The sequence below is a fragment of the Esox lucius genome, chromosome 19 (genome assembly GCF_011004845.1).
Source record: "Esox lucius isolate fEsoLuc1 chromosome 19, fEsoLuc1.pri, whole genome shotgun sequence".
NCBI classification, from domain to species: Eukaryota; Metazoa; Chordata; class Actinopteri; order Esociformes; family Esocidae; genus Esox; species Esox lucius.
Genome location: NC_047587.1, coordinates 20,407,097 through 20,431,221, shown reverse-complemented (window position 1 = coordinate 20,431,221; position 24,125 = coordinate 20,407,097). Strand labels below are relative to the sequence as shown.

The 24,125-nt window shown below is 41.8% G+C and overlaps 2 protein-coding genes and 1 long non-coding RNA gene across 3 annotated transcripts; 2 read left to right on the top strand and 1 right to left on the bottom strand.

Annotated features, from left to right (window-relative positions):
- The first annotated feature begins 2,543 nt into the window (after positions 1-2,543).
- On the top strand, positions 2,544-4,794 carry LOC117593335. The gene is made up of 2 exons (XR_004574783.1): positions 2,544-2,897; positions 2,931-4,794. It is a non-coding gene; the product is annotated as an uncharacterized LOC117593335 (long non-coding RNA).
- Positions 3,491-8,256, bottom strand: LOC109616915. The gene is made up of 3 exons (XM_020056660.3): positions 8,189-8,256; positions 4,281-5,195; positions 3,491-3,729 (listed from the first exon to the last, which is right to left on the bottom strand). The coding sequence occupies exons 1-3, from the start codon at positions 8,208-8,210 to the stop codon at positions 3,560-3,562; spliced, it is 1,107 nt and encodes a 368-aa protein (XP_019912219.2). The 5' UTR covers positions 8,211-8,256; the 3' UTR covers positions 3,491-3,559.
- A 4,809-nt stretch (positions 8,257-13,065) lies between these two features.
- lmf2a (lipase maturation factor 2a) lies at positions 13,066-23,920 on the top strand. Its single transcript, XM_013138854.4, has 15 exons — positions 13,066-13,310; positions 15,066-15,182; positions 15,287-15,423; positions 15,501-15,529; positions 15,649-15,842; positions 16,132-16,310; positions 16,591-16,732; positions 16,845-16,973; positions 17,081-17,186; positions 17,319-17,415; positions 19,318-19,500; positions 20,700-20,868; positions 21,045-21,156; positions 22,297-22,405; positions 22,486-23,920. The coding sequence occupies exons 1-15, from the start codon at positions 13,217-13,219 to the stop codon at positions 22,822-22,824; spliced, it is 2,136 nt and encodes a 711-aa protein (XP_012994308.3). The 5' UTR covers positions 13,066-13,216; the 3' UTR covers positions 22,825-23,920.
- The last annotated feature ends 205 nt before the right edge of the window (positions 23,921-24,125 follow it).

Genomic DNA, 24,125 nt, shown 5'->3' with positions numbered 1-24,125 from the left:
CCCATGTCACAGACTGTTTACCAAGCTGCCGTCAGGCAGAAGGTACAGGAGCATTCAGTCCAAAACCAACAGGCTATGGGACAGGTTCTTTCCACAGGCTGTAAGGATTTAAGGAACCCCTCTTCCCTTCAATCCATAGTCCATGTACACTTGCCAACCAAATAATTTCATGCAGACCTGTAACTTTTACATTGCACTATAGTTGTATAGTTATTGTTATTGATGCATGTTTTTGTGTAATGTCATTATTGATTGTTATCTTCATTTTTAAATTATAATTTCATTGCCATAACTTATTATAAATTACAAATAAACCTTTCAACTGATTGAACTTCGAACTTACCTTCCTATTGGCCTCCACCTGTAAAGCATCAAAGATGCAATCATATTTACTAGAAAATAAACCTACAAGTAGTAATACTATCAACAAATGTCCAACAAATCTGTTGATAAGCAACTGCTTGCTTAAGTTATATTTAGAAGATGGATTAGAGTTAGGATTAGGATACAGGTTAAAGATAGGCTTACTACTAGATAGTTAAAATTGTACTGATAGTCAGTAAATCATGCAGGGGTTCTCAAACTTTTCAGACCAATTATGCCAAAATATGAATGGCCGATCTAATTAGTATGTACTTGTTTCACTGTTAGAAGTTGGTTTGTTTGTGCAAACACAAAATAGAGTGGGGCTTACTCGCTCTAGCAAAACAAAGGCTAGCCTGGTAATATGCTTCTTGCGCTTTGGTAAATGGAGTAGAACTGTTACTTACGGTGGACTGGCGTTGCTTCAAATCATTAAGTTTCCTTTGAAAGAATTCAATCGGCCTGTCCTTGAAGGGTGTTTCGTTCCATCTCCGCAGATGTGCTGCCTTCATGCTCTCTATATATATATATCAAAAGTCTGCATACCCTTAGTTGTTAATAGTGTATTGCCTCCTTTAGCATCAATGACAGCATGCAGTCTTTTGTAATAGTTGTCTGTCTGAATTCTTGCTAGTGGTATAGCTGCCCATTCGTCTTGGCAAAATGCCTCCAGGTCATGCAAAGTCTTTGGTCGTCTTGCATGAACCGCACGTTTGAGATCTCCCCAGAGTGGCTTGATGATATTAAGGTCAGGAGACTGTGATGGCCACTCCAGAACCTCTGGAGTGTCAACTTGGCCGTATGCTTAGAGTCATTGTTGTGCTGGAAAAGTCCAAGAGCGTCCCATGAGCAGCTTTCCTGCAGAATAATTTTCTGACAGTATCATCTGATAACAAGATGCTGCATTCATCTTGCCATCAATTTTCACAAGATTCCCCATGCCTTTAGAGGTCACACACCCCTAAAACATCAGTGAGCCACCACCATGGGATGGTATTCTGTTCACTTTAGGCCTTGTTGACCCCTCTCCAAACATTGTGACCATAAAGCTCTGTTTCGGTCTCGTCACTCCAATTTACAGTGTGCCAGAAGCTGTGTCAAAAATATTGTCAGGCACATTGTAACCAGGCTTTTTTTGGCATTGGTGCAGTAAAGGCTTCTCTCTGGCAAGCTTTTTTTTTTATCCTTTTCCATCTTTATAAAGTTCCATTACCTTGTTACGCAGGTCTTGTGACAGTTCTTTTCTGCTCCCCATGGCTCAGTATATAGCCTGCTCAGTGCATCCACTTGAGAACTAACAAACTCATTTACTATTTATACACAGACACTAATTGCAATTTAAAAAGTCACAGGTATGGGAAATTCACCGTTAATTGCCATTTTCACCTGGGTGTCTCCCCTTGTGTCTGTAACAAGACCAAACATTCAAGGGTATGTAAACTTTTGATCAGGGCAATTTGGGGGATTTTTGTTATCATTATGATTTAAAAAAAGAGCCAAACAACTATGTGATAATAAATGCCTGATCATAATCCTTAAATAAAATACAGTCATATTTTCAAAATCAATGCCAACATTTCACAATTTCTGCCAGGGTATGCAAACTTATGAGCACAAGTGTTCATAGAACACCAAGCTAGCTAGGTTACTATAATGTACATCATATTTATTATAAGACATAACCCACAAACTGGTCTGTGGGTAAATGAATGTCTACCCAGCTTGCTTGTAATTTCTTTCTTTAAAACTAGAAAGCCTGCCTATCACAGTAACATTAACTTAGCTAGACAACATCATGTATCCCTCTCTCCATTCTATAACACAGATGAGCTGACATATTTTTATACTATTTATTAAAATATTTTGGTTTGTAATTGTTTTTGTTGATCATTCTTTATAAGAATATTTATTTTTTTATTAATGAAGGGAAAAATAAACCTTCCTGAATCCTGTCAATGTTGATTGATTACAGCCTAAATGTGCAAAGAATAAAAGTTAGGCAAATTTTACTTTTAAAATTATTATATTATATTAGTATTACTTCTCTTGTAAAAATATTGGAATTGGAACTGGATTGGATAAGAACCGGATTTGATAAGCAGAATCTAAATGTATTGTCACAGGTTGGCGTAGGGGTGGACAGGAAGGAACCAGGCGCAGGCAGAGTGGCAGTCCATGATGTGATATTTAATTGAAAAGTATAACGAGCACCAAAAAACCTACAAAACAAAAGGTATGAACAAAAGCAGAACACTCACCACATACAATCACTAACGTGGACAAGCAACAATGACAGACAAGTGAGAGGAGCAGAGGAGAAATATTTAAACACATACTAATGACTTGATTGGGACCTGGTGTGAGCGACAATTGGAGACAAGACAAATCAAGGAGTCCGGGGTGAGTTCATGTACAACGGGAATCCAGGAAGAGCGGTAGATGACGGAGCTGCTCCAGGGCAGGAGAGGGCGCCGCGGTACGAGGCGGCCAGTCCTCGGCAGGCTCGGGTGGTGGTGGCCACTGGGCAGAGGGAGGTGCTGGTGGCGGCGATCACTGGGCAGCGGGAGGTGCTGGCGGCGGCCACCACTGGGCATCAGGGGGCGTTGGCTGCGGCGACCACTGAGCATCAGGGGGACCACTGAGCACACATACTAATGACTTGATTGGGATCTGGTGTAAGCGACAATTGGAGACAAGACAAATCAAGGAGTCTGGGGTGAGTTCATGTGCAAAGGGAATCTGGGAAGAGCGGGAGATGACGGTGCTGTCCGTCACCTCACTGTCACATTTTTGAAATTGTAATGATACCCTACCATATTTAGGGAGAATATTTGCCCAACTGCACCACGTTCATGACATTACAATGTACCTGTGAGATTTCCTGTATGTACAAATAAATTAAACTGTTGTGGAATCATCATATGAATGTACACTTTGTTATACAACAGAGCAGCCGTTTGTATTTGTTCTCAGGAAGTCACATTCACAGGAAGTGAAATTCTGTCAAAGCCCATGACTGCAATTAGCCAATGGGCTGGTAGTATTCTGTTAGACATTTTTAACCTACGCTGGCTATATGACTGGCTTAATCAGAATACAGTTAAAGATACAATATATGGCAATTTGCAATTATACAGATGAAAGTCATTGTATTTATTTTGGAATTGGGGACTATGGAGTTTGTGTGGGCTGGGTGTTAGTTTTTGCTTCTGTTCCTGCACGGGAAGCAAAATATCTTTGCCAGTCCATTTTTGAACCTCTTCAGGAGAGACTGTTCTTCCTCAGGTTCTTCCTCAGGTTCTTCCTCAGGTTCTTCCTCAGGTTCTTCCTCAGGTTCTTCCTCAGGTTCGTTGACAGCTACAGGACCTAACGTGACAGGGAAGAGGGCATGACACCGTTATATTGATCAAAACAGAAAGACAGAAATACACAGCACAACCTGAAAGTGTGAATTATCACTTGGCAACAGAGGGCAAAGTGGTGCTCATTCAGCCGCAGTACAGGAAGTGAGATCATTATTTGATTCTACTCTGGTCTGATTGCTGCCCCTCATCCTGTTGAAGGCTCCACCACCACTGAGGTACATTTTGGAGAAGTGAAATGTCTGTTTATTGCCCCCTACCCAACAAAGTCTATACTGGCACTTTGACAGCATGGACAACAAATGTGTCAGATCCCTTCAAGGTAACAATTACATAATGTTCTATGAAGAAAAATCTACCTTTTAGACCTTTTTTGACTGTTTCTAAATCAGTTATTTTGCTAAGACTGTTTCTGAGTGTTTTGATGATGTTTGGAACTCTCTTTTGTCTATTAACTAAATGTATTACAAGAGGCATAACTATCATAAAAGTGCGAACATAGAGCAGACATTTAACCCACAGGAGTAAAGACGGATATACATTAGAAAGACTTACCAGTAGTACATAAAGGAAACACCTTATTCTTCTTTCGAAACAAGATCTTTCTTAGTTTCCCCATTCCTGACTTCCTATCAGCCTTGACACCAGTTACTGGAGGATTTCTTTCCTGCGTGGAGGTGCTGCCGAAACGGTTGGTGGAGAGACAGCCTCTGCTGCACTGATCTGAGCCAGCAGACTTACTTCTCTGGTTGAGGCGGGAAGACGTCTGAGGCCCCAATCCGGCAGCTTTCCATCTCCGTTTGCGTTCTGAGGACATCTGAGGCGCCGAGCCGGCAGAGTTCCATCTCTGCTTGTCAGTGGGTGTCGTCTCTTGGTCCTCTTCCAGGACTTCTGTTGAAGTGCTTGACTGGCCACTACGAACTAAAAAGCTACTCCAATAGTGCATGACGTAGTTATGGATGACCAGTGCAAAGGTGTTTGCCATTGAACATACGGCTCCCATGTCACCGCGACATGCGGCATGCAGTTGAGCAAGGTTGCCGTGTGAACGCAAAGACATCCTTTTTGACGCAACTTCCACAATGTCCTCCACTGCGTTCACCTCACTGAACTCAACGCTGTCTTCCACTAAGCAGACATAGATTCCAAAGTGCTCCAGGGCACGCTTGACCTCCACCAGGAGATTCTTCATTAGACCGAATGGCTCGGTGGCCCTGCTGGTGTGCGGGCACTCTCTGGCATACGTTCGCCACATGGTGCCCTTGATGATGACCTTCAGGGTTTCAGGGCTCATGACAGTGGGGGGGCTGGAGAGAGATCTCTCTTCATCCAGGAGGGAGGGAGTCATCTCCAGGAAATCTTCAGTCAGCGTCAGGGACCCATCACTGGCTACAGAGACATCATCTCCGTCCTCTGGAACATCTGTGTCCGGACTGCAATGAAGCATGTTCTTGTCCTCTGAATCAACTTCTAAGAAAACAATGTAAATCAATCAATCAATCAAATGTATTTATAAAGCCCTTTTTACATCAGCAGTTGTCACAAAGTGCTTTTACAAAACACCTGGCCTTAAACCCCTAGGAGCAAACAACAGTAGTGTTGAATTTCAGTGGCTAGGAAAAACTCCCAAAGAAAGCCAACATTTTGGAAGAAACCTAGAGAGGACCCAGGCTCAGAGGGGTAACCAGTCCTCTTCTGGCTGTGCCAGGTGAATATGTCACACTAGTTTGAAGCCGCATCGATGTAGCAATATGAAGCATCTAGTGCATTTACTATAACGGTTACACACTGGTTACTATGTGCTTAACCTTTTCACGCGTGAGTTTCAAATATTCCTTACCGATCCCCCAGCGTGAGTTTTTTTGCCCATTGTTTGGTTGATTTAGTTGGTTGATTTATAACTGTAGCTAGCTAGAAAACGTCAGCTAACCGCTAGCAAACGTCAGCTGCCCGCTAGCTAACAAATCGTGACCAGTAATTCAGTGTCGTGAAAATGAACTATATAAAATGCATACAACGGGTAACGTAACTAAGTTTTTGCAATGGTTTTGATCGGTAGTAGTCGCTAATATAATTTGTTTTTGTGTATTAGTGTTGGCTGTCTGTTGGTACGTAAGTAACACTTCTTGTCCCGATTTGAATGCTTTCTACCTTGTTAATATCATAGTATGGTCTTGAAACAATTACAATCAGGAAATAAAGTTATAAACACTGTTTGAGCAAAATGTGATTAAATAACAGCGCGGTCTGACCAGCCATTGTTACGTTACTTGTAGCTAGGCATGCTAATGGTGCGTTCTAAACATGACGTTCTAATCACACCGGTGTTATCGTACGCTTCAGGGACCACTCTAGATTGATCACACCGGTGTGATCGTACGCGCCAAAGGGTTAATATAGAGTTTTTTAAGAAATGCATTTAAAGAAGAGGTTTTTTTTTAAACATTCTCGCAATTACATATCCCAGTCGATTTCACATTTAATCCGACACAAGGTTATTACTATCATATGAGCATGAAGGTTAAAAATTATATGTGTGAAAGTTATTGATGAAAGTTTAACAAGTTCTATTTACGGAGGCACTATGTACCCCAACATGACCTCCACCAACAGGTTAGGGGGGACCAGGGTGACAGGAGTAGGTAAAACACGGCAAACTCACGGCTCGTTAGGCCTATCAGTGCGCAGTCTAAGGTGTGTGCTATGGTTTACTTAACTAATTAATAACTATCAATGTTTTTTAATATGCAGTTGTTCTTAGTGTAAAAAATGTGTCGTTATTGGGGTGGCAAAAAATTGGAGAAAGGCACAAAGCTGGAATGGGCTACAGGACAATAGGCAAGCAGTTTGGTGAGAAGGCAACAACTGTTGGCGCAATTATTAGAAAATGGAAGAAGTTCAAGATGATGGTCAATCTCCCTCTGTCTGGGGCTCCATGCAAGATCTCACCTCGTGGGGCATCAATGATCATGAGAAAGGTGGGGGATCAGCCCAGAACTACACAGCAGGACCTGGTCAATGACCTAAAGAGAGCTGGGACCACAGTCTCAAAGAAAACCAATAGTAACACACTACGCCGTCATGGATTAAAATCCTGCAGTGCACGCAAGGTCCCCCTGCTCAAGCCAGCGCATGTCCAGGCCCGTCTGAAGTTTGCCAATGACCATCTGGATGATCCAGAGGAGGAATGGGAGAAGGTCATGTGGTCTGATGAGACAAAAAAAAGCTTTTTGGTCTAAACTCCACTTGCTGTGTTTGGAGGAAGAAGGAGGATGAGTCCAAGAACACCATCCCAACTGTGAAGCATGGAGGTGGAAACATCATTCTTTGGGGATGCTTTTCTGCAAAGGGGACAGGACGACTGCACCGTATTGAGGGGAGGATGGATGGGGCCATGTATCGCGAGATCTTGGCAAACAACCTCCTTCCCTCAGTAAGAGCATTGAAGATGGGTCGTGGCTGGGTCTTCCAGCATGACAATGACCTGAAACACAGCCAGGGCAACTAAGGAGTGGCTCCTAAGAAGCATCTCAAGGTCCTGGAGTGGCCTAGCCAGTCTCCAGACCTGAACCCAATAGAAAATCTTTGGAGGGAGCTGAAAGTCCGTATTGCCCAGTGACAGCCCTGAAACCTGAAGGATCTGGAGAAGGTCTGTATGGAGGACTGGGCCAAAATCCCTGCTGCGGTGTGTGCAAAGAACTACAGGAAACGTATGATCTCTTTTATTGCAAACAAAGGTTTCTGTACCAAATATTAAGTTCTGCTTTTCTGATGTATCAAATACAAATGTCATGCAATAAAATGCAAATTAATTACTTAAAAATCATACAATGTGATTTTCTGGATTTTTGTTTTAGATTCCGTCACTCACAGTTGAAGAATACCCATGATAAGAATTACAGACTTCTACATGCTTGTAAGTGGGAAAACCTGCAAAATCGGCAGTGTATCAAATACTTGTTCTCCCCACTGTATATCAATAATATTTTACTTCAGCACACTAAATACCGTTAAAAAAACACTTCATATTAGCACCTTTCTCAATGTTACAATGTGATTGATATTACAATGTTACCATATAAACTTCACATTATAAAACATAACAAAAAACTAAATCAAAATAATCATTCATTAATCGTAATCGTGGTAAAATGTTCAATTAATTGTGATTTTATGTCATATCGTCCAGACCGGCTACCATGGCCTTGTCAGATCCTTCTATTTAGTTAATACAAGAAACCAGACAAGTCGCTAGTTCAGCCGGCCAGCAATAGAAAATGTTTTTGCTCATGCTGGCGCATATGGAGGCAGGTTCACGGCCGGTTACTGCTCAATACTAAGGGTGTACTTTAGAAATTCGTTATGCCACCGCAATTACCTACACACATTAAAGAAGTCGGCATTTCCTAGTCTTAATGGAATCAAAATAACTTCTGAATTTGTGCAGCGTTTACCCTACTTACCTATCACTTCTTTATTGTCCATGGTACAAATGTATTTGAAACGTCCTTCGCAAATAACATAAAATAATGAAAAACACTGAGATGGGGCTTTTATATCTCCTTGAGGATGCGCTGACGTCATCATTATCATTATTACGTCATATTTTATTCAAAAGTGCTGAACAATCAGTTTTAACCAGAGGCGTTGCTAGGCAATTATTTTCGGGGGCTCAAGTTGAGATCTGGAGCTATTAATGAGGAAAATTTCGATGTGCACGCTAGCGGCCTACAGGTATACATTGTCATAATGCGCGATCGGAAAGATAAATAAAAATGTTTTTGGTCAAGTTGAGATCCGGAGCTATTCATAAAAGACACGGGGCTATAGTCCCGGACGCCCAGGCGTACGAGGCCACTGCCGCAAAACGACCATTTCGTAGTCGTGGTATATTGGCCAAACCGCACTTCCTCGTTTCTTATTGCCAGCAGTGGATTTATATATTGGCCATATGGGCAGCAGCCGGGGGCGGCACGAGTTGCCCGCACAAAAAAGTCGGAATGGTGACATTTGCGTGATTGGATTTCTATCGCTCATTTGCACGTCAAGTAAATTATATCATAACACCGTGTGGGACTGTGGGTCAATTAACCTTGATTCTAGTTTGTGAGCTAGTCAGATTTGCCTGCGATACGAGATGGGTAGATCTCCCCACTGGAAGCCTGAGGAGCGGGGGAATCTATTAAATAGCGAACCTCTAACTTTGAAAAGAAGGCCTACTAATGCAGTTAGTAAAATCAGTCACACTACGAAATGCTACCAAATAAACCACAATTCATTCATATAATTGAATATATAGTTTCACATACATATTGTAGCAATTTTTTCTGGTTTGTGCGAAATCGTTAGGAATAACATAAAACCAATTAAAAGCTGAATTAGTTTAGTCTTAACTGTTGGTTGACAGTGCTGTTGGATGAGTAATGTATTGATGCTCTAAGTCATCAGATGCCCAGTTTAGGAAAAAATATGAAAGGGGAAAGGAGCAAAAGAAAGGTATGCAGCTATGTCATCTCGATATGAGTATAATGTTATGCATGTAATGAAATAGGCTAGTGTAATACGTATGGTTGTTAGCCATTGTTGCTTGCTACGCTATTACACATAAGGCGACAATATTCCGTTTTCTGTCCAACTAGCTTACATAACATTGGATATAATTTCACACAGGTTTATCATGATAATATGTGTAGCCTGTAGGAAAACGATTAAAACTTAACTAGCAGCACAATATTGACTTAGTTAACTTTTACTGAGGTGACATCATAAAGGTTTTCTGTGATTGTATTGACTAGGTCCTGAGCACAGTAAGGGGAATTTCCAGTGCTGTAGACTAATTAAGACGTCTATATTATGCTGATATTTTCTAGGTTTTATGTGATATATTGACTCTTTTCAGGTGTCTTATGCCTGACATTAGCTATGGAGGTTGTATGGTTAATTTAGTTCCTATTCTGAAAGTTATAAATGTGATAAAATGTGCATAATGACATTTTTAATGTCCAACAAATGTATTTAGGTTGTCAGACTCCTATACTGTGTTTCAATGCAAATTCAGTTTCACTTCTGAAAGATTTTGGGGCACCCTCTGGCACTGACCAGGATGAGGATCTAGGCTTTGTACATTTTATTGTTTTCTGTGTATTTTTTGTAAGCAATAGTGTAATAGTGTAAAATTCAACTCTCTTTTTTTATTTGAAATTATATAGTACAATTTGTTTCTATTTGTCTTTGTCACTTTTTGATATTTATGAGTTTTATTTTTGTATATATAATTTTCTTTATATGGGGGGGGGGGTGGGGGGGGGTTCACGCCAGGAGCCACTCTTGATGGGTCTGAGTTAGAATACTTGGACACCTACAAACATATATGTGTCTGGATAGACCGCTCACTCTCTCTCCAGACCCACATAAACCATCTCCAGTCCATAATTAAGTCTAGGGTTGACTTCCTTTTCCACAAAAGGGCCTCCTTCACTCATGCTGCCAAGCTTGCCCTGGTGAAAATGACCATTGTACCTATCCTAAACTTCCATGATGTCATATATAGAACTGCCTGAAGCTATCACCTGAAGAAACTGGATGTGGTCTACCACAGTGCCATCCGTTTTGCTACTGCAGCCCCATATAATACCCACCAATGCAACCTCTACACATTAGTTGGTTGGCCCTCATTACACACCCGGCCCCTATCTCACTGGTACCAATTCATTTACAAACTGTACCTAAGCTCAAACAGATACATCTCTCTGGTCACCCCCTCACCTCCTTTGGCCACCACTCCTTCCAGTTCTCAGCGAATTACAAAAAAAACTGAAACTGGAGACCCTCATTCCCCTCACTGCCTTTAAAAAACGTCTGAGCTACTGACCGTTCGTTGTACGTGTTAACTCTCCTCCATCATGCGCACATTGATCCTGCACATAGCTGCCTTTATTATCTCTGTCATGCCCCATGGCACATTTGCACTTTTATCTGCACAATTGTCTCATATTATTGCTTCTTTGCACTATACCATTTGCCCAGGTATGCCCTCTGGTTATGCTATTCATTGTCTTTGCCACTCCACCTTTGCACACTAACTGACCTACCTCGCAAAATGCTCCTTACTTTGCACAAACTGTATAATGCACTCTACTGCACTTCACAATTTTAGCTAGACTTTCTTTTAAAGTGACAAACTTTGACTTTGGTAAGTGATATTTTAACACAAGTGAACATGAACTAGCAAATCAAAAGTAAACTAAATCTAGATAATCATGGTTACAGACAGTGTTTGAAAAAAAGGGAAATGTGATAGGAGTAGAATAATCGCCCTGCAGTATAATAAAAGATGACATAACTGTGAAGTGTACACTTAACAACTCAACACCAACACATTTAAAACAACCTACAAAACCCCTCCATCCGGATTAAAAGGTATACATAATTGCATTATTAACTGCTGGCTACCATGCGGACCAGGGGTGGACTGGCCACCGGAAGGTTTGGCACTTTTCCCTGTGGGCCGCCCAGCTGCCCGCTCTTTATATTTGTCCAACATTTTTGCAGAACGGGATTGGTCAGTATGTTTAGCAAACGTTTTTTGTATTTTCTGCTTTTCTTAACATACATTTGTTGATAAAATGGAGAGGAAGAGGAAAGGTAGCGTGGAGAAAGTAAGAGAAAAATAACTCTCTGGAACCAGATGCTGCCAAGTGCAGCACCATAATGGAGATGTTTTGATGGCCTATTAAGAACACTGCTGACAGTGCTTCTCCATTACACAGGCAGACTCAGCACAAAGGTCATTTTCCTGTCTTACCAAAGTTGAGTAGTCCTACAACAGTGGCACACATGATATCGCACTTCCCATACATTTTAGTGGTGTTTGTTATAGCCTAATATTATTTTAAAATCTAGCAATATTTTGGTAAATGTTGAATGTGAGCTAGCTAACCAAAGTTGGCTATTGTGTAAATGAGTTACGGATAATTGGAATTTACTGCAGTGAAGTTAGCTTTATATTCAAGATTGGGAGTCAACGAAACCTGCCAGAAAGACAACAATTACATATTCTGAATCTGCTGGCGATAGCGAACAAGTAACACTCCTTGTTTCGTTGATTAGGCATTGATGATCAAAGTTCAAATCTTAAATATAAATTTAAGCTAACTTCACCGCAGTAGAATTTTCTGTGAAAGTAATTAATGAATTATTAAGATTCTTAAATATATATAATATTTGTTTCTGTTAAAATAAGTTAAAACTAGAATATAGTATTATAAACTTAAATGATTATATTATAGTGAACCAATAAAAAATGCAGATACGAAGCCTGTGAAAAGCAAGGCTGGAGACAGGGTATGATTTATAGAGAAAAACATGACACCAGAGGAAAGAGTAGAGATGCAGTCAGTTGAAATGAATGCAGAAGGGTCCACCAATAGTTGATTATCCTAATTCACAAGCCCATTATCAGAAATTTAGGCAATTACTGTGACAAGTAGCAAAAAGGATGTTGCATTAACTTGAAACAAGGGCACATTCAAGCATTTCACTCCTGCGATAGCAAACAAATGGCGTATTATTATAATAAAAATATATTTGTAAAGTTAAATGAAGTAATGGTTAAAGTAAACAATTATAGTAACTAACAATTATAGTAACTAACAAACAATTACATTGTTTGACTTAACAACATTTTTTGTGAAATCTCAAAAAATTCCATAACTTGATATTTTACAGGGTTGATCATATTATCTTCTATGATGTCAGGTGTGGGACAATATTCACTGGTTATTTTACCACCATTGAGTGCTGATGGAATGAAATGATACTTGACATGTTTTCAGTTTGTTTTTTAATTGAATTGTTCACATAGGTCACATTAAAAGTGGAAAAGGTTCTGACATGATTTGTCTTTGTCTCATTCTTTTACATCACAATAACCTGGCATTTTAACCTGGCATTTTAACAGGGGTGTGTAGACTTTTTATATTCACTGTAGATTAAAATAAGCAGTCAAATTACATTGTGGAATGCCAGAATTGTCACTGGTGTTACCTAATATATGGTAACACCATGGACAAAAAGGCAGCGCAAGCACATTATGTATTGTAACAATACATTAAGCTATCAGTGTATGTTGATTTCTTGAATTGTAAACTATTATCTGACAGTAAAACATTTTTTTTTTGTAGTAAGTTAAATTCGTAAAGCTAATTTAACTTACTACTCATTTGTCCATGAGCATATATAGAAATGGTCCGGAGCTTCATTTAAGTGATTTATTCTGCGCATGTGTATCAGTTAGTCTTTAGCCCTTGCATCCCCCGCCCACCGCCCCTCCCCGCCTCTCATTATCCGTTTGTACGTAGCGACGTGTCTCCGGGTCGTATTAAAACACTGCTTGTCCTGACTGTAGTTGACAGGCCAAAGTGGAGAAGTGAAAGTAAGCGAGAGGAGGGTTACTGTAGAAGGAAAAGTCACCGCTCCAAGACTGCTCAAACATGGGCTACATCACTCTACCGCGTCGCCTGTTCCTCTGGTGTATGGCTCTCATCTACATGTTTGCCTTCTTCTCCCTCTACCTGCAGATACCTGGTGAGATATCTAGCTAACCTGTTGTCCAATTTAGCTACTTTCTAGGCAGTTACTGTACTTTATAGTACTAGGATTGTGGTTTAGCAACTGTTAGCCAGCTAGCTAGCTATAGCAGATTTACTATTACGACCGAAGATACTAGAATTTAGGACTGCAAAACGGGGTTAACGATTGAAGTCAACAAAAACATTTCACATTTCCTTTATTTGTGTATCAACAACTTTTTCTGTAGTTACTTTGATTATCATTTACCATTCACCAGTTAACGAAGTTTAGACTATATAGGTCCGCTATCTTCAATTATGTACTATGCCTATGGTGCTACGGGTGGAGTTCTGTAGAACAACGACACTCAATCTGAACGTTAACACCTTTGCACGAAAGAGCCGAGGACTGGATTCGAACCTTCGCTGCCGTACGTGTATAGGAGGCAGCTGCCCCGACTGCCGGACCACCCTGTGCCACCCAATTAATAGTGATTTCTAATTCTCAAGCCAAAATATTACAAACATCCATGATGCCACATGGAACGTTTTATGCAGAAAGTTGGTGCAAGTGGAGTAGCTTTTTAATTGTTTTTCACGAAATAAATTGTTGCTGGTGTTTTGAGTCCCTGAGGCAACTGTGTTTCTTTTTATGCGAGGGACCTGTTTACCTTATTTCTTGACTAAATGTTAAGCAAAGTGAGGGACATAGCCTTTGCATTTCCCCTTGCCATTTATAGTGCCACCCTCTGGCCAGTCAGTTTTATTTTATAAATACCAGATCTCTATGGTAAGATGCATTTTTTACTCAAGTTTCATTCACATTTTGCCTGTGTTTTCTGGGCTACTGAATGTGTGACAAACGGACCCAAACTGAACCTCAGTACCAGTGACTCAATGGATTGACTACACAATTGTATTAGTGACTGCTCTCATGCTACACTCCTCAGTAATGTACTTTACCTGCAATAGCAGCACAATGTATTCTGTAGACAAATCAATAAATAAGTTGTGTACTCACTGTGCCGCTATAGTGGTTCTCAGTGTTACTGCGTTACTGTGCAAATGTCTGGTCTCCTGAGCTGAAACTTTAAATGTGTGAATATTCTTTGCAACTTCTGGCATGCAGTTACAGTGAACACAGGCTTTTTCAGAGTGTAGCCAATAAGCTATTTGATCAGAATGTAGGCCTTTAAGTGCCCTGTAAACAAAAAGCACTGGTGAAAATCCTTTAGCAAATCCTTTTGATTTAAATGATGGAGTCTTTCTGTTTTTCAATGCAGGCCTACATTAAATATTTTGTTCATTATAGCCTTTAAAATACATCACAGCCTCTGAATTGGAAGTGTTTTAAGTTCTTTACATATATAAAGCATATACAATAATATATGTATAATCACATACAGCAATTTTGGAGGCTTTTGTGTGTTTACCAAGATAACAGAAATGTCTGCATATTAACACTTATTTTATTTTTGTAAAGAACGTTGCAAACGAATATCTTGAAGAACCCTGCAAATTCACTTTGTTTATGGACTGACTGCCCAAACTGCACAACATGTGACATTGTTGTCCTTTTTCGAAACTTTTCATCTGCGCTAATTTGAAAATCCAGATTCGGTGCCCTGTTACTGTAGAATTTCCCATCCGTTAGTTAAAGGACATTTATGGGTTTTCTAATGCAAATACCCCCCTAGTAAACCTCCAGGATGTCAACTTCATTCTTCTTTTTCTGCCCTTAACTGCTGACAAAGTTTGTGTCCTTGGCCAGGCCTGTATGGAAATGACGGCTTGTTGCCAGCACGGTGGCAGCTGCGGTACAGTGGGAAAGCCTTCTTGGAGCAGCTCCTCTCCACTCCCACCTTACTTTGGCTTGGGCCACACCTAGGTGAGTCCTAAACTATTTTAGCCTTCATTTTGTAAAAAATGATCAACCCACCATGTTAATAATGTCTTTTATTTAAGATCTAACAGTAAAAAACTGAATTCTAGGTCTGGACACTCAGACTGCTATGGAGCTGCTCTGCCTGCTGGGGGCAGCACTGAGTCTGGCTGCTACGCTACTAGAATCTCTTAGAGACAGCCTGGTGTTTCTGTTTCTCTGGGTCTTATATCTGTCACTGTGCCAGGTTAGTTATAACAAACAGTGGCTCTGCAGCAGAAGATGGTATACAGTGTAACTGATCTGACTGTTCTGTTGTTCCAGGTGGGACAGGTGTTCCTCTACTTTCAGTGGTGAGTGTCTCACTCATCGGAGTGTGTTGTTCGTTTTATGCGTGAGAACCTGAGTATGTCTCTAGATCCTACAGTAGAACCTTTCGTTTGCTCTTTCTCTGCTTGGTGACCTGATCCAGGGATTCTCTTCTTTTGGAGACTGGATTCCTATGTGTGCTCATTGCCCCACTGACAACTGTGCCAGGATGGCGGGCTGGGAGAGTGCATGACCCTGTGACCTTCTGGTTGGCCCGCTGGCTGCTTTTCAGGCTGATGTTTGCCTCTGGTGTTGTCAAACTCACGTCACGTTGCCCAACCTGGTGGGGCCTCACAGGTAACGTCATCCCTGTTATGCCAATGTTACACCATCTTTTTTATACCAGGGTTAAGTAACCCCATTCCTGTTGTTAATTTGGATCAGTTGTTTTTATTCACCCGATGGGCCTATTTTCCAAATAAGCAAATGACAAACTGCTGGCTTACCAATAATTATTTTGTCTGTGTATGTTTCTGATCCATATCTAGTTCTACTGTACATGCAGGAACCAGAGTCCCCGGAAAAGGGTTTCGTCCGTAGGGGTTTGGTTTAGGGCAAGGTTAAAGGATGTGTCGTGTGTCTACAGCATTGACCTATCACTATGAGACCCAGTGTATCCCTACACCCCTGGCCTGGTTTGCCCACCAACTCCCTGTCTGGTTGCACAAGCTGTCTGTGGTGGCTACCTTCGTCATTGAGATTGCTGTTCCCTTCCTCTTCTTCAGCCCTCTACGTCGACTTCGCCTCGGGGCCTTCTACATGCAGGTTGGCGTTTCTGTATGTATGTTGCAGCTTTCTGTCATCACCAGTAAGATGAGACTTTGATGGACACGGATAGATGGAGGCCTCTCACCATGGGCAGTCTCGATGACAGCGTTCAGCTTGTCAGTGTAGTCCGCTGTGTGGGACCTTGGCATTCATTGGGTGATCTTTTACGGACACCGTTGGACGCACAGATAATCATGAAGAGCAGCATTTAGCTATTTCAATTGGATGCTTAAACGGTGCGGTTGGACCTGATCGCTGTCTGCCCTTTGGTGTTCAGGTGTTACTGCAGGTGCTGATCATCCTGTCGGGGAACTATAACTTCTTCAACCTCCTTACTTTGACACTGTGTCTGTCTCTGCTGGATGACCAGCACATATACTTCTGGCTCCGTAGGAAGTACATACACACTCCTAACAAAGGTACACACGCTCCGGAAACATGTTTTCAGAACTTCTCAGTTTCAGATCCGTAGCTTATTTTCTGTAAGCAAGCTGTGACTTGTCCATCCTGGTTCTATTCTCCCACAAATAGGCTCCTCACTGTGGTCGTGGGCAGGGTTTTTGGTGGAGCTTGCAGTTTGGACCCTGATTGGCTATGGAACAGTCACATGTTTTGACCTGCAGATTGACTGGGACAAGGGGACTGTGTCCTCCAGGACAGGTAGGTGTGTGCTCTGTTTGTTCCTCCATCACCATGTGGCAGTTTGTCAGTTGTCAAATGTAGTAGCTGGTCGTTATGGTTACTGTTGTGGCTGCTTGTCTTCTCAGCATTCACCTTTCACCAGTTCAACCAGTTCCTGAAGACGGTCACCTTCCCTGCAGTCTGGCTGGGAGTACTGTCTCTCACATGGGAACTAGTGACTGCCATGTTCAGGTAACTAGTAAACAAACAAACAAACAAACAAACAAACAAACAAACAAACAAACAAACACACACACACACACACACACCCCCCTGAAGAAAGAGTTGTGAGTGTATTTACAGAAGCGTCTGTGTGTTTGGTAGGTGTGCGTGTGTGCAGGGGTTCTTCAGGAGGTTTTTGGGTACAGTTCAGTGGACGGTGTTTGGTGCTGCTGCTGTCTCTATGTTTGCCATTAGTCTGGTGAGTGGAACACTTTGGCTGGAACAAATGTTCTTGTCCTGTCCTCAACACCTGTCACCATCCCCTTAGTGGTTCACTGGGACCATTTCTCATTAATCCACTGGGTAAATTAGGTATTCTCTCAATGTGAAGTATTAGGACATGCTGTCAGGTGGTTCCCTACATGATAAACACATTAAATTACACAGGGATTCATTTATTATTCTGACTAGATTTTGCATGGTCAGAACAATTATAACATGGGTGTAATTAGAGCAATAACGACACATTAATTGCAATGACAATACCACACAATGTCCCAAGTATGTCTCTTGTAAGTATGTCTCATGTATTTCTATTTATATACACTCACCTAAAGGATTATTAGGAACACCTGTTCAATTTCTCATTAATGCAATTATCTAATCAACCAATCACATGGCAGTTGCTTCAATGCATTTAGGGGTGTGGTCCTGGTCAAGACAATCTCCTGAACTCCAAACTGAATGTCAGAATGGGAAAGAAAGGTGATTTAAGCAATTTTGAGCGTGGCGTGGTTGTTGGTGCCAGACGGGCCAGTCTGAGTATTTCACAATCTGCTCAGTTACTGGGATTTTCACGCACAACCATTTCTAGGGTTTACAAAGAATGGTGTGAAAAGGGAAAAAAATCCAGTATGCGGCAGTCCTATGGGCGAAAATGCCTTGTTGATGCTAGAGGTCAGAGGAGAATGGGCCAACTGATTCAAGCTGATAGAAGAGCAACTTTGACTGAAATAACCACTCGTTACAACCGAGGTATGCAGCAAAACATTTGTGAAGCCACAACACGCACGACCTTGAGGCGGATGGGCTACAACAGCAGAAGACCCCGCCGGGTACCATTCATCTCCACTACAAATAGAAAAAAGATGCTACAATTTGCACAAGCTCCCCAAAATTGGACAGTTGAAGACTGGAAGAATGTTGCCTGGTCTGATGAGTCTCGATTTCTGTTGAGACATTCAGATGGTAGAGTCAGAATTTGGCGTAAACAGAATGAGAACATGGATCCATCATGCCTTGTTACCACTGTGCAGGCTGGTGGTGGTGGTGTAATGGTGTGGGGGATGTTTTCTTGGCACACTTTAGGCCCCTTAGTGCCAATTGGGCAATCGTTTACATGCCACGGCCTACCTGAGCATTGTTTCTGACCGTGTCCATCCCTTTATGACCACCATGTACCCATCCTCTAATGGGTACTTCCAGCAGGATAATGCACCATGTCACAAAGCTTGAATATTTCAAATTGGTTTCTTGAACATGACAATGAGTTCACTGTACGGAAATGCCCCCCACAGTCACCAGATCTCAACCCAATAGAGCATCTTTGGAATGTGGTGGAACGGGAGCTTCGTGCCCTGGATGTGCATCCCACAAATCTCCAACTGCAAGATGCTATCCTATAAATATGGGCCAACATTTCTAAAGAATGCTTTCAGCACCTTGTTGAAACAATGCCACGTAGAATTAAGGCAGTTCTGAAGGCGAAAGTGGGTCAAACACAGTATTAGTATGGTGTTCCTAATAATCCTTTAGGTGAGTGTATATTAAACCTCCCATTTTGTATGTACAGGAACTATGTGGGTTTATATAATAATCCTATTAAGCAGAATGACTCATGCCCTCAAATAAGTTTTTTGAAATTGAGTGGTTTGGTGTCATTGTGCCCAATCGGCATGACATGGTTCACACTGTTCAGTGTGCCTGCGCTCACTCCACGGTTGCACTTTTCTAAACCGTCGCCAAAAATCACTGAATGCACCCGGTGTGAAAAAAACAACCTAAATGACATCTTTTTTTTGGAGAGGATGTTGAAGTGTTTGGTCCGGCCCACGGGCTGCGTGGGATATGACTGGGATGCCTGTGTGCTGCTGTGTTCCAGGTCCCATTCACCTACATAGAGTACGACAGTAATGCCAGTTTATGGCCGGGGTTGAGACAGGGTTATGATGCAGTCGGCCGCTACCAGCTGGTCAACTCCTATGGCCTGTTCCGACGCATGACTGGGGTGGGGGGGCGGCCGGAGGTGGTGATAGAGGGATCCATGGACAGAGTCACCTGGACGGTAGGTGTGTGCGCGTGACGGAGTTGGAAGCGGTTTGTAGTTATGTAGTACGGCACTTGGGCCACGCTGACCGTTTCTTATGTACAACACATCATGGATTGTCTGAATACAGCACTTATTCTGGCATTATATTGTACCAACAAGCCCCCAAGATGCCTTATTGCAATTATAAACCGATTAGCAATGCAGTTAGAACAGTAAACAATTGCTGTCATACCCGTGGTATATGTGGTCTCATATTGCACCACGGCTTTCAGCCAATCAGCATTCAGGATTCCCCTCCTGATTTAGTAAAGATAATTGATTTTTCTTTTTAACCTGTTTGTAATACCTGCTTGAAGTTGGCCCCACACCCAATGCAAAACTTTGGCAAAATAGGCTTGATCGTTTGTGCTCTGTTTGTGCTGGTTTGTGCCGTTAATATTTTTGTTTGTGCTGCTTTTGTATTTTATATATTAGACATTTTATTACTTGTGAAGCCCCCCCCCCCCCCTCAGCCCCCCAACATGCTGCAAATGTAGTCAAAATAGGCTAATTTGTTTGTGCAGTTAACATTTTTATTTGTGCTGCTGTCATTTTTTAGATATTAAAGAATATTTTATGTAATTCTGAGGTCACTCAGCCCCCCAACATCCTCCCAAATCAACTAAAATAGTCTTGTTTGTTTGTGCTGGTTTGTGCTGTTAAAATTTTAGTTAGTGCTTCATCTGTGTTTTTAATATTAGAAATCTATAGATCATTCCGAGGTCACTCATTTCTAATATTAAAAACGCAGATGATGCACAAACGACAACTGTAACTGCACAAACGAATGAGCCTATTTTGACTCAATTTGGGGGGCTGAGTGACATTATCACCAGTAATTGAATGTATAATATACAAAATACAGAAGCAGCACTAACGAAAACTTTTACGGCACAAACAAATACGACTTTTTGTTTATTTCGGAGGATGTATAATTTATTATCTAAAAATCACAGCAGCACAAAATACTTTTTTTATGGCACAAACAGAGCACAAACGATTGAGTCTATTTTGCCGAAGTTTGGCGTTGGGTGGGGGGCCAACTTCACACAGTTGTTTGTAATGCATCTGCAATTGGGACTATAATGTTTAAAAATGTAACATCACAAATGCATTTGTTCTTTATTATTCAGTGCAATTACTCTCTTTATACTCCTTTCGCTTCCCTCCTCTAGGAGATAGAGTTCATGTATAAGCCAGGTAACCTCAGCGCCACTCCCGCGGTCATCACCCCTCATCAACCTCGCCTGGACTGGCAGATGTGGTTTGCAGCCTTGGGAGTCCACAGCCACTCTCCCTGGTTCACCAGCCTGATGCACAGGCTGCTGCAGGGCAAGACCGAGGGTGACCAGACACGACTGATTCTTCTGCTTTAATGACAACATGTTATTTGCTGCATTAGAGCCCTATTAAAACACACACCTGAAATAGAATATTTAAATCCAGAAGTTACGAGCCAATACACATCACACCTATAAGTTAATTGTTTTTAGAAATATTTTTAATGTGTTTTTCTCCAGTTATCGAGTTGATCCAGTCTGACATGTCTAAGTACCCGTTTCACCAGCAGCCTCCCATGTACCTCAGAGCACACCGCTACAAATACTGGTTCACTGAAAAACTGGCCAATGGGTTAGTATGTTTGCATTTGCCATTTAACATATGTTCTTATCCTACACTTTAGGACTTCTAGATGCCATTAAGCATTGTGTTAAACTGAGTAACGTTTCCTATTAAGTTTACCTCCACCACAAATCGCATCTATGAACTGTATGGCTTTTGCCACTGGCCGTTTTAACATCTTATTAGCCATTCGTAAATGACATTGATACAATAACTACTGTATCACTATAGGTGAGGATAACTTACTTTTTTGTCAAGAGAAGAGACAAGAGAATTGTGTAGCCAGCGATGTGTTTGTCTATGCTGAACAAATCTTAATATCCACTAGAACTGTTTTATTTTAGTCTTCCTATTATGTAGCTACATAGGGCTGTAGCCAGCAAAGTTTTTGTTTGTCCTGAACCTCTGGCATAATGCGTTCCGACTTACGGGAGACGAACGTGGGACCTGTTGTTTCATGAGCCTGCATCTCTAACCACTACGCTATTTAACTTCAGTCAGTCAGTCAGTCATGCGGCCCGGCAAAAAAGAAAGTGAGGAACATCAAAATCGTGTGGGGGTGTCGTGTGTTATAGATCTTACTGAGCTCATGGGGACCAAATGTCCCAATGAGTATATTAAAACCAGAAAAAAATCGTCCTCATTGGGACCTTTTGCCGGTCCCCGTGAGGCAAAAGTCAATTTCTGGCTCAGGGTTTAACAATTGATTTTATAGTTAGAAATGGGGTTTCTTTAAGGTCCAGGCGTTGTTGGTTAAGTTTAGGGTTAAGGTTAGGCATTACATCTATGTAAAGTTTAGACATAAATGTTACTTTGTTAGGGTTAAGATTAGGGCAAGGGAGCATGCAATTTCTATTTTCTGGTCCCCATGAGGGTAGCTGTACAAACGTGTGTGTGTGTGTGTGTGTGTGTGTGTGTGTGTGTGTGTGTGTGTGTGTGTGTGTGTGTGTGTGTGTGTGTGTGTGTGTGTGTGTGTGTGTGTGTGTGTGTGTGTGTGTGTGTGTGTGTGTGTGTGTGTGTGTGTGTGTGTGTGTGTGTGTGTGTGTGTGTGTGTGTGTGTGTGTGTGTGTGTGTGTGTGTGTGTGTGTGTGTGTGTGTGTGTGTGTGTGTGTGTGTGTGTGTGTGTGTGTGTGTGTGTGTGTGTGTTAGGCCATTCCCTAAGCGCTGGTGGAGGAGGGTGTATGTTGAGGAGTTCTACCCCACAGTGCATCTGGGTGATGCCTTCCTGGAGAGCATGCTCAGCCATCACGGACTCAAGGTAAATACCCATTGATTGGGGGGCTTGTCCTGGTGTGTCAGACCAGTGTATGTCTCTGATCTGTGCACATATGTGTGTAGGAGAAGTCCTCCCCTCGACGTTTGTCTGAGACTGCTCTAGTCCAGTTGGTGAGGTGGGTGCGCGCTCAAGTGAACGGTTTGTCTGCACCCCTGCTGCTCTGGAGCCTACTCTTCTGCAGCGCCTCCATCTGTCTGCTCCGAGGACTGCAGTTTGAGGTCACACTCAAGACCAAACCTAGTGAACCCACAACCTTACCACACCCCCAAGAAGATAAACAGACCATGTCTGTAGAGGAGGTGGACGAGGAGGAGGAGGTAGAGGATGATGCTGGAAAGAAGACCGGAGGTTTTAAAGACGATTATGAAAATGTAGAGGATGTGACTGATGAGGATGGTTGACTGAAACAATACGTTTCCTCCTGATCTTTATACCTGAAACTAACTCCTCTCCTGTCCAGCTGTCCTAGTTTGGAGAAAGCTGCCTCTCCTTACTATCTGTCTGCCTGTCTTGACTTCATGTCAGCCTTTCCCTAACGGCAAACCTCTAACCAAAGACTTGACTGTAAGTCATGTGAAACAATAGATGGAGCTTTATTGTACTGATGGAACCAGTTTTCGGCTATTTGCTGCTTTCAGACGTGCCAGAGGAAGATCTAGGATCGGTCAGACCGTAAGTCACATCACCACACACAGGATCCTGGGAAGAGTCACTACAATCACAATACACATTTCATTGCATCCCAGTGAATCAGTGCTGTTAATATATTGTATCACAATGACTAAACATTATTGGTAGATGCTGAATATATTTACAAGCATTTTCACCCATTGCAATCATTGTGATTCTACACTATATATGCCTAATATACATGTATATAATGCCATCCACTTGTGTGAGCTCTTTTCCTTAACACACACACGCTTCTCTGGCAACTTAACAGTGCCTTCAGAAAGTGTTCAAACCCCTGAACTTTTGTGGCTTAGGGGTCTAAGCCAGTGGTGGTCAAACCTCTCCTGGGGTCCCCCAGCAGGTCTGTTATACCAATCCCAGAGCCCGCAAACCTGAATCAACTTGTCAACTAATTTATTAAGCCCATGGCTGCTTGATTCAGGTGAGCTGGTTTAGAGCTACAACAACATGGTGGTGTCCCTAGGAGAGGATGGAGAGCCACCTGGTCCAAGTCACTGCCTCTGGAGCGTATGTAATGCTGCAGCATGAGTTTGAATCTGGTCCACTGCCGAAACTCTTTTACCACTTTCCTGTCCAATGAAGCAAAAGATGCCTGAAAAATATATTCTCAGTATATATCAGGGTTACTGTGCTTAATTGTGCACAATGTGTTGGCGTGTTGTTTACAGGGTGTTTGGTTTGTCACTGTGCTCCTTTTGTCTCATCAAGTGTATTTCTCACTTTTGAAAAATTATCACACCCTAATGTGGTCATTAATGCTAATGTTTTTGTATCATTCATAATAAACATCTGTCATTTACATGTTTTTGTATCAAGCTCAGCTCATGGTCCATCCCTGAGGTGTCTGTGTGTCTGTCTGATTAAGGGCATTCCAAATGAATTCCGTTATTCAGTTCTTTTAAAATGATTACAATCTTTTGAATCACTGATCTCTTTAGATATAGATATATATAAAAATCTCAATCCCATTTAATTCAGTAGCTCTGTTATGCAGTTCACAAAATGGAAC

Bases quoted from the DNA above. Each gene is read 5' to 3' on its own strand.
- LOC109616915 (XM_020056660.3), bottom strand. From the start codon at position 8,210: ATGGACAATAAAGAAGTGATAG. The intron at 5,196-8,188 runs GTAAGTAGGGTA...TTGTTTTCTTAG, and splicing joins GGACAATAAAGAAGTGATAG to AAGTTGATTCAGAGGACAAG. The intron at 3,730-4,280 runs GTAAGTCTTTCT...CTGTCACGTTAG, and splicing joins GTTTCCTTTATGTACTACTG to GTCCTGTAGCTGTCAACGAA.
- lmf2a (XM_013138854.4), top strand. From the start codon at position 13,217: ATGGGCTACATCACTCTACCGCGTCGCCTGTTCCTCTGGTGTATGGCT. The intron at 17,416-19,317 runs GTGAGTGGAACA...GCTGTGTTCCAG, and splicing joins CTATGTTTGCCATTAGTCTG to GTCCCATTCACCTACATAGA. The intron at 20,869-21,044 runs GTGACCAGACAC...GTTTTTCTCCAG, and splicing joins GCTGCAGGGCAAGACCGAGG to TTATCGAGTTGATCCAGTCT.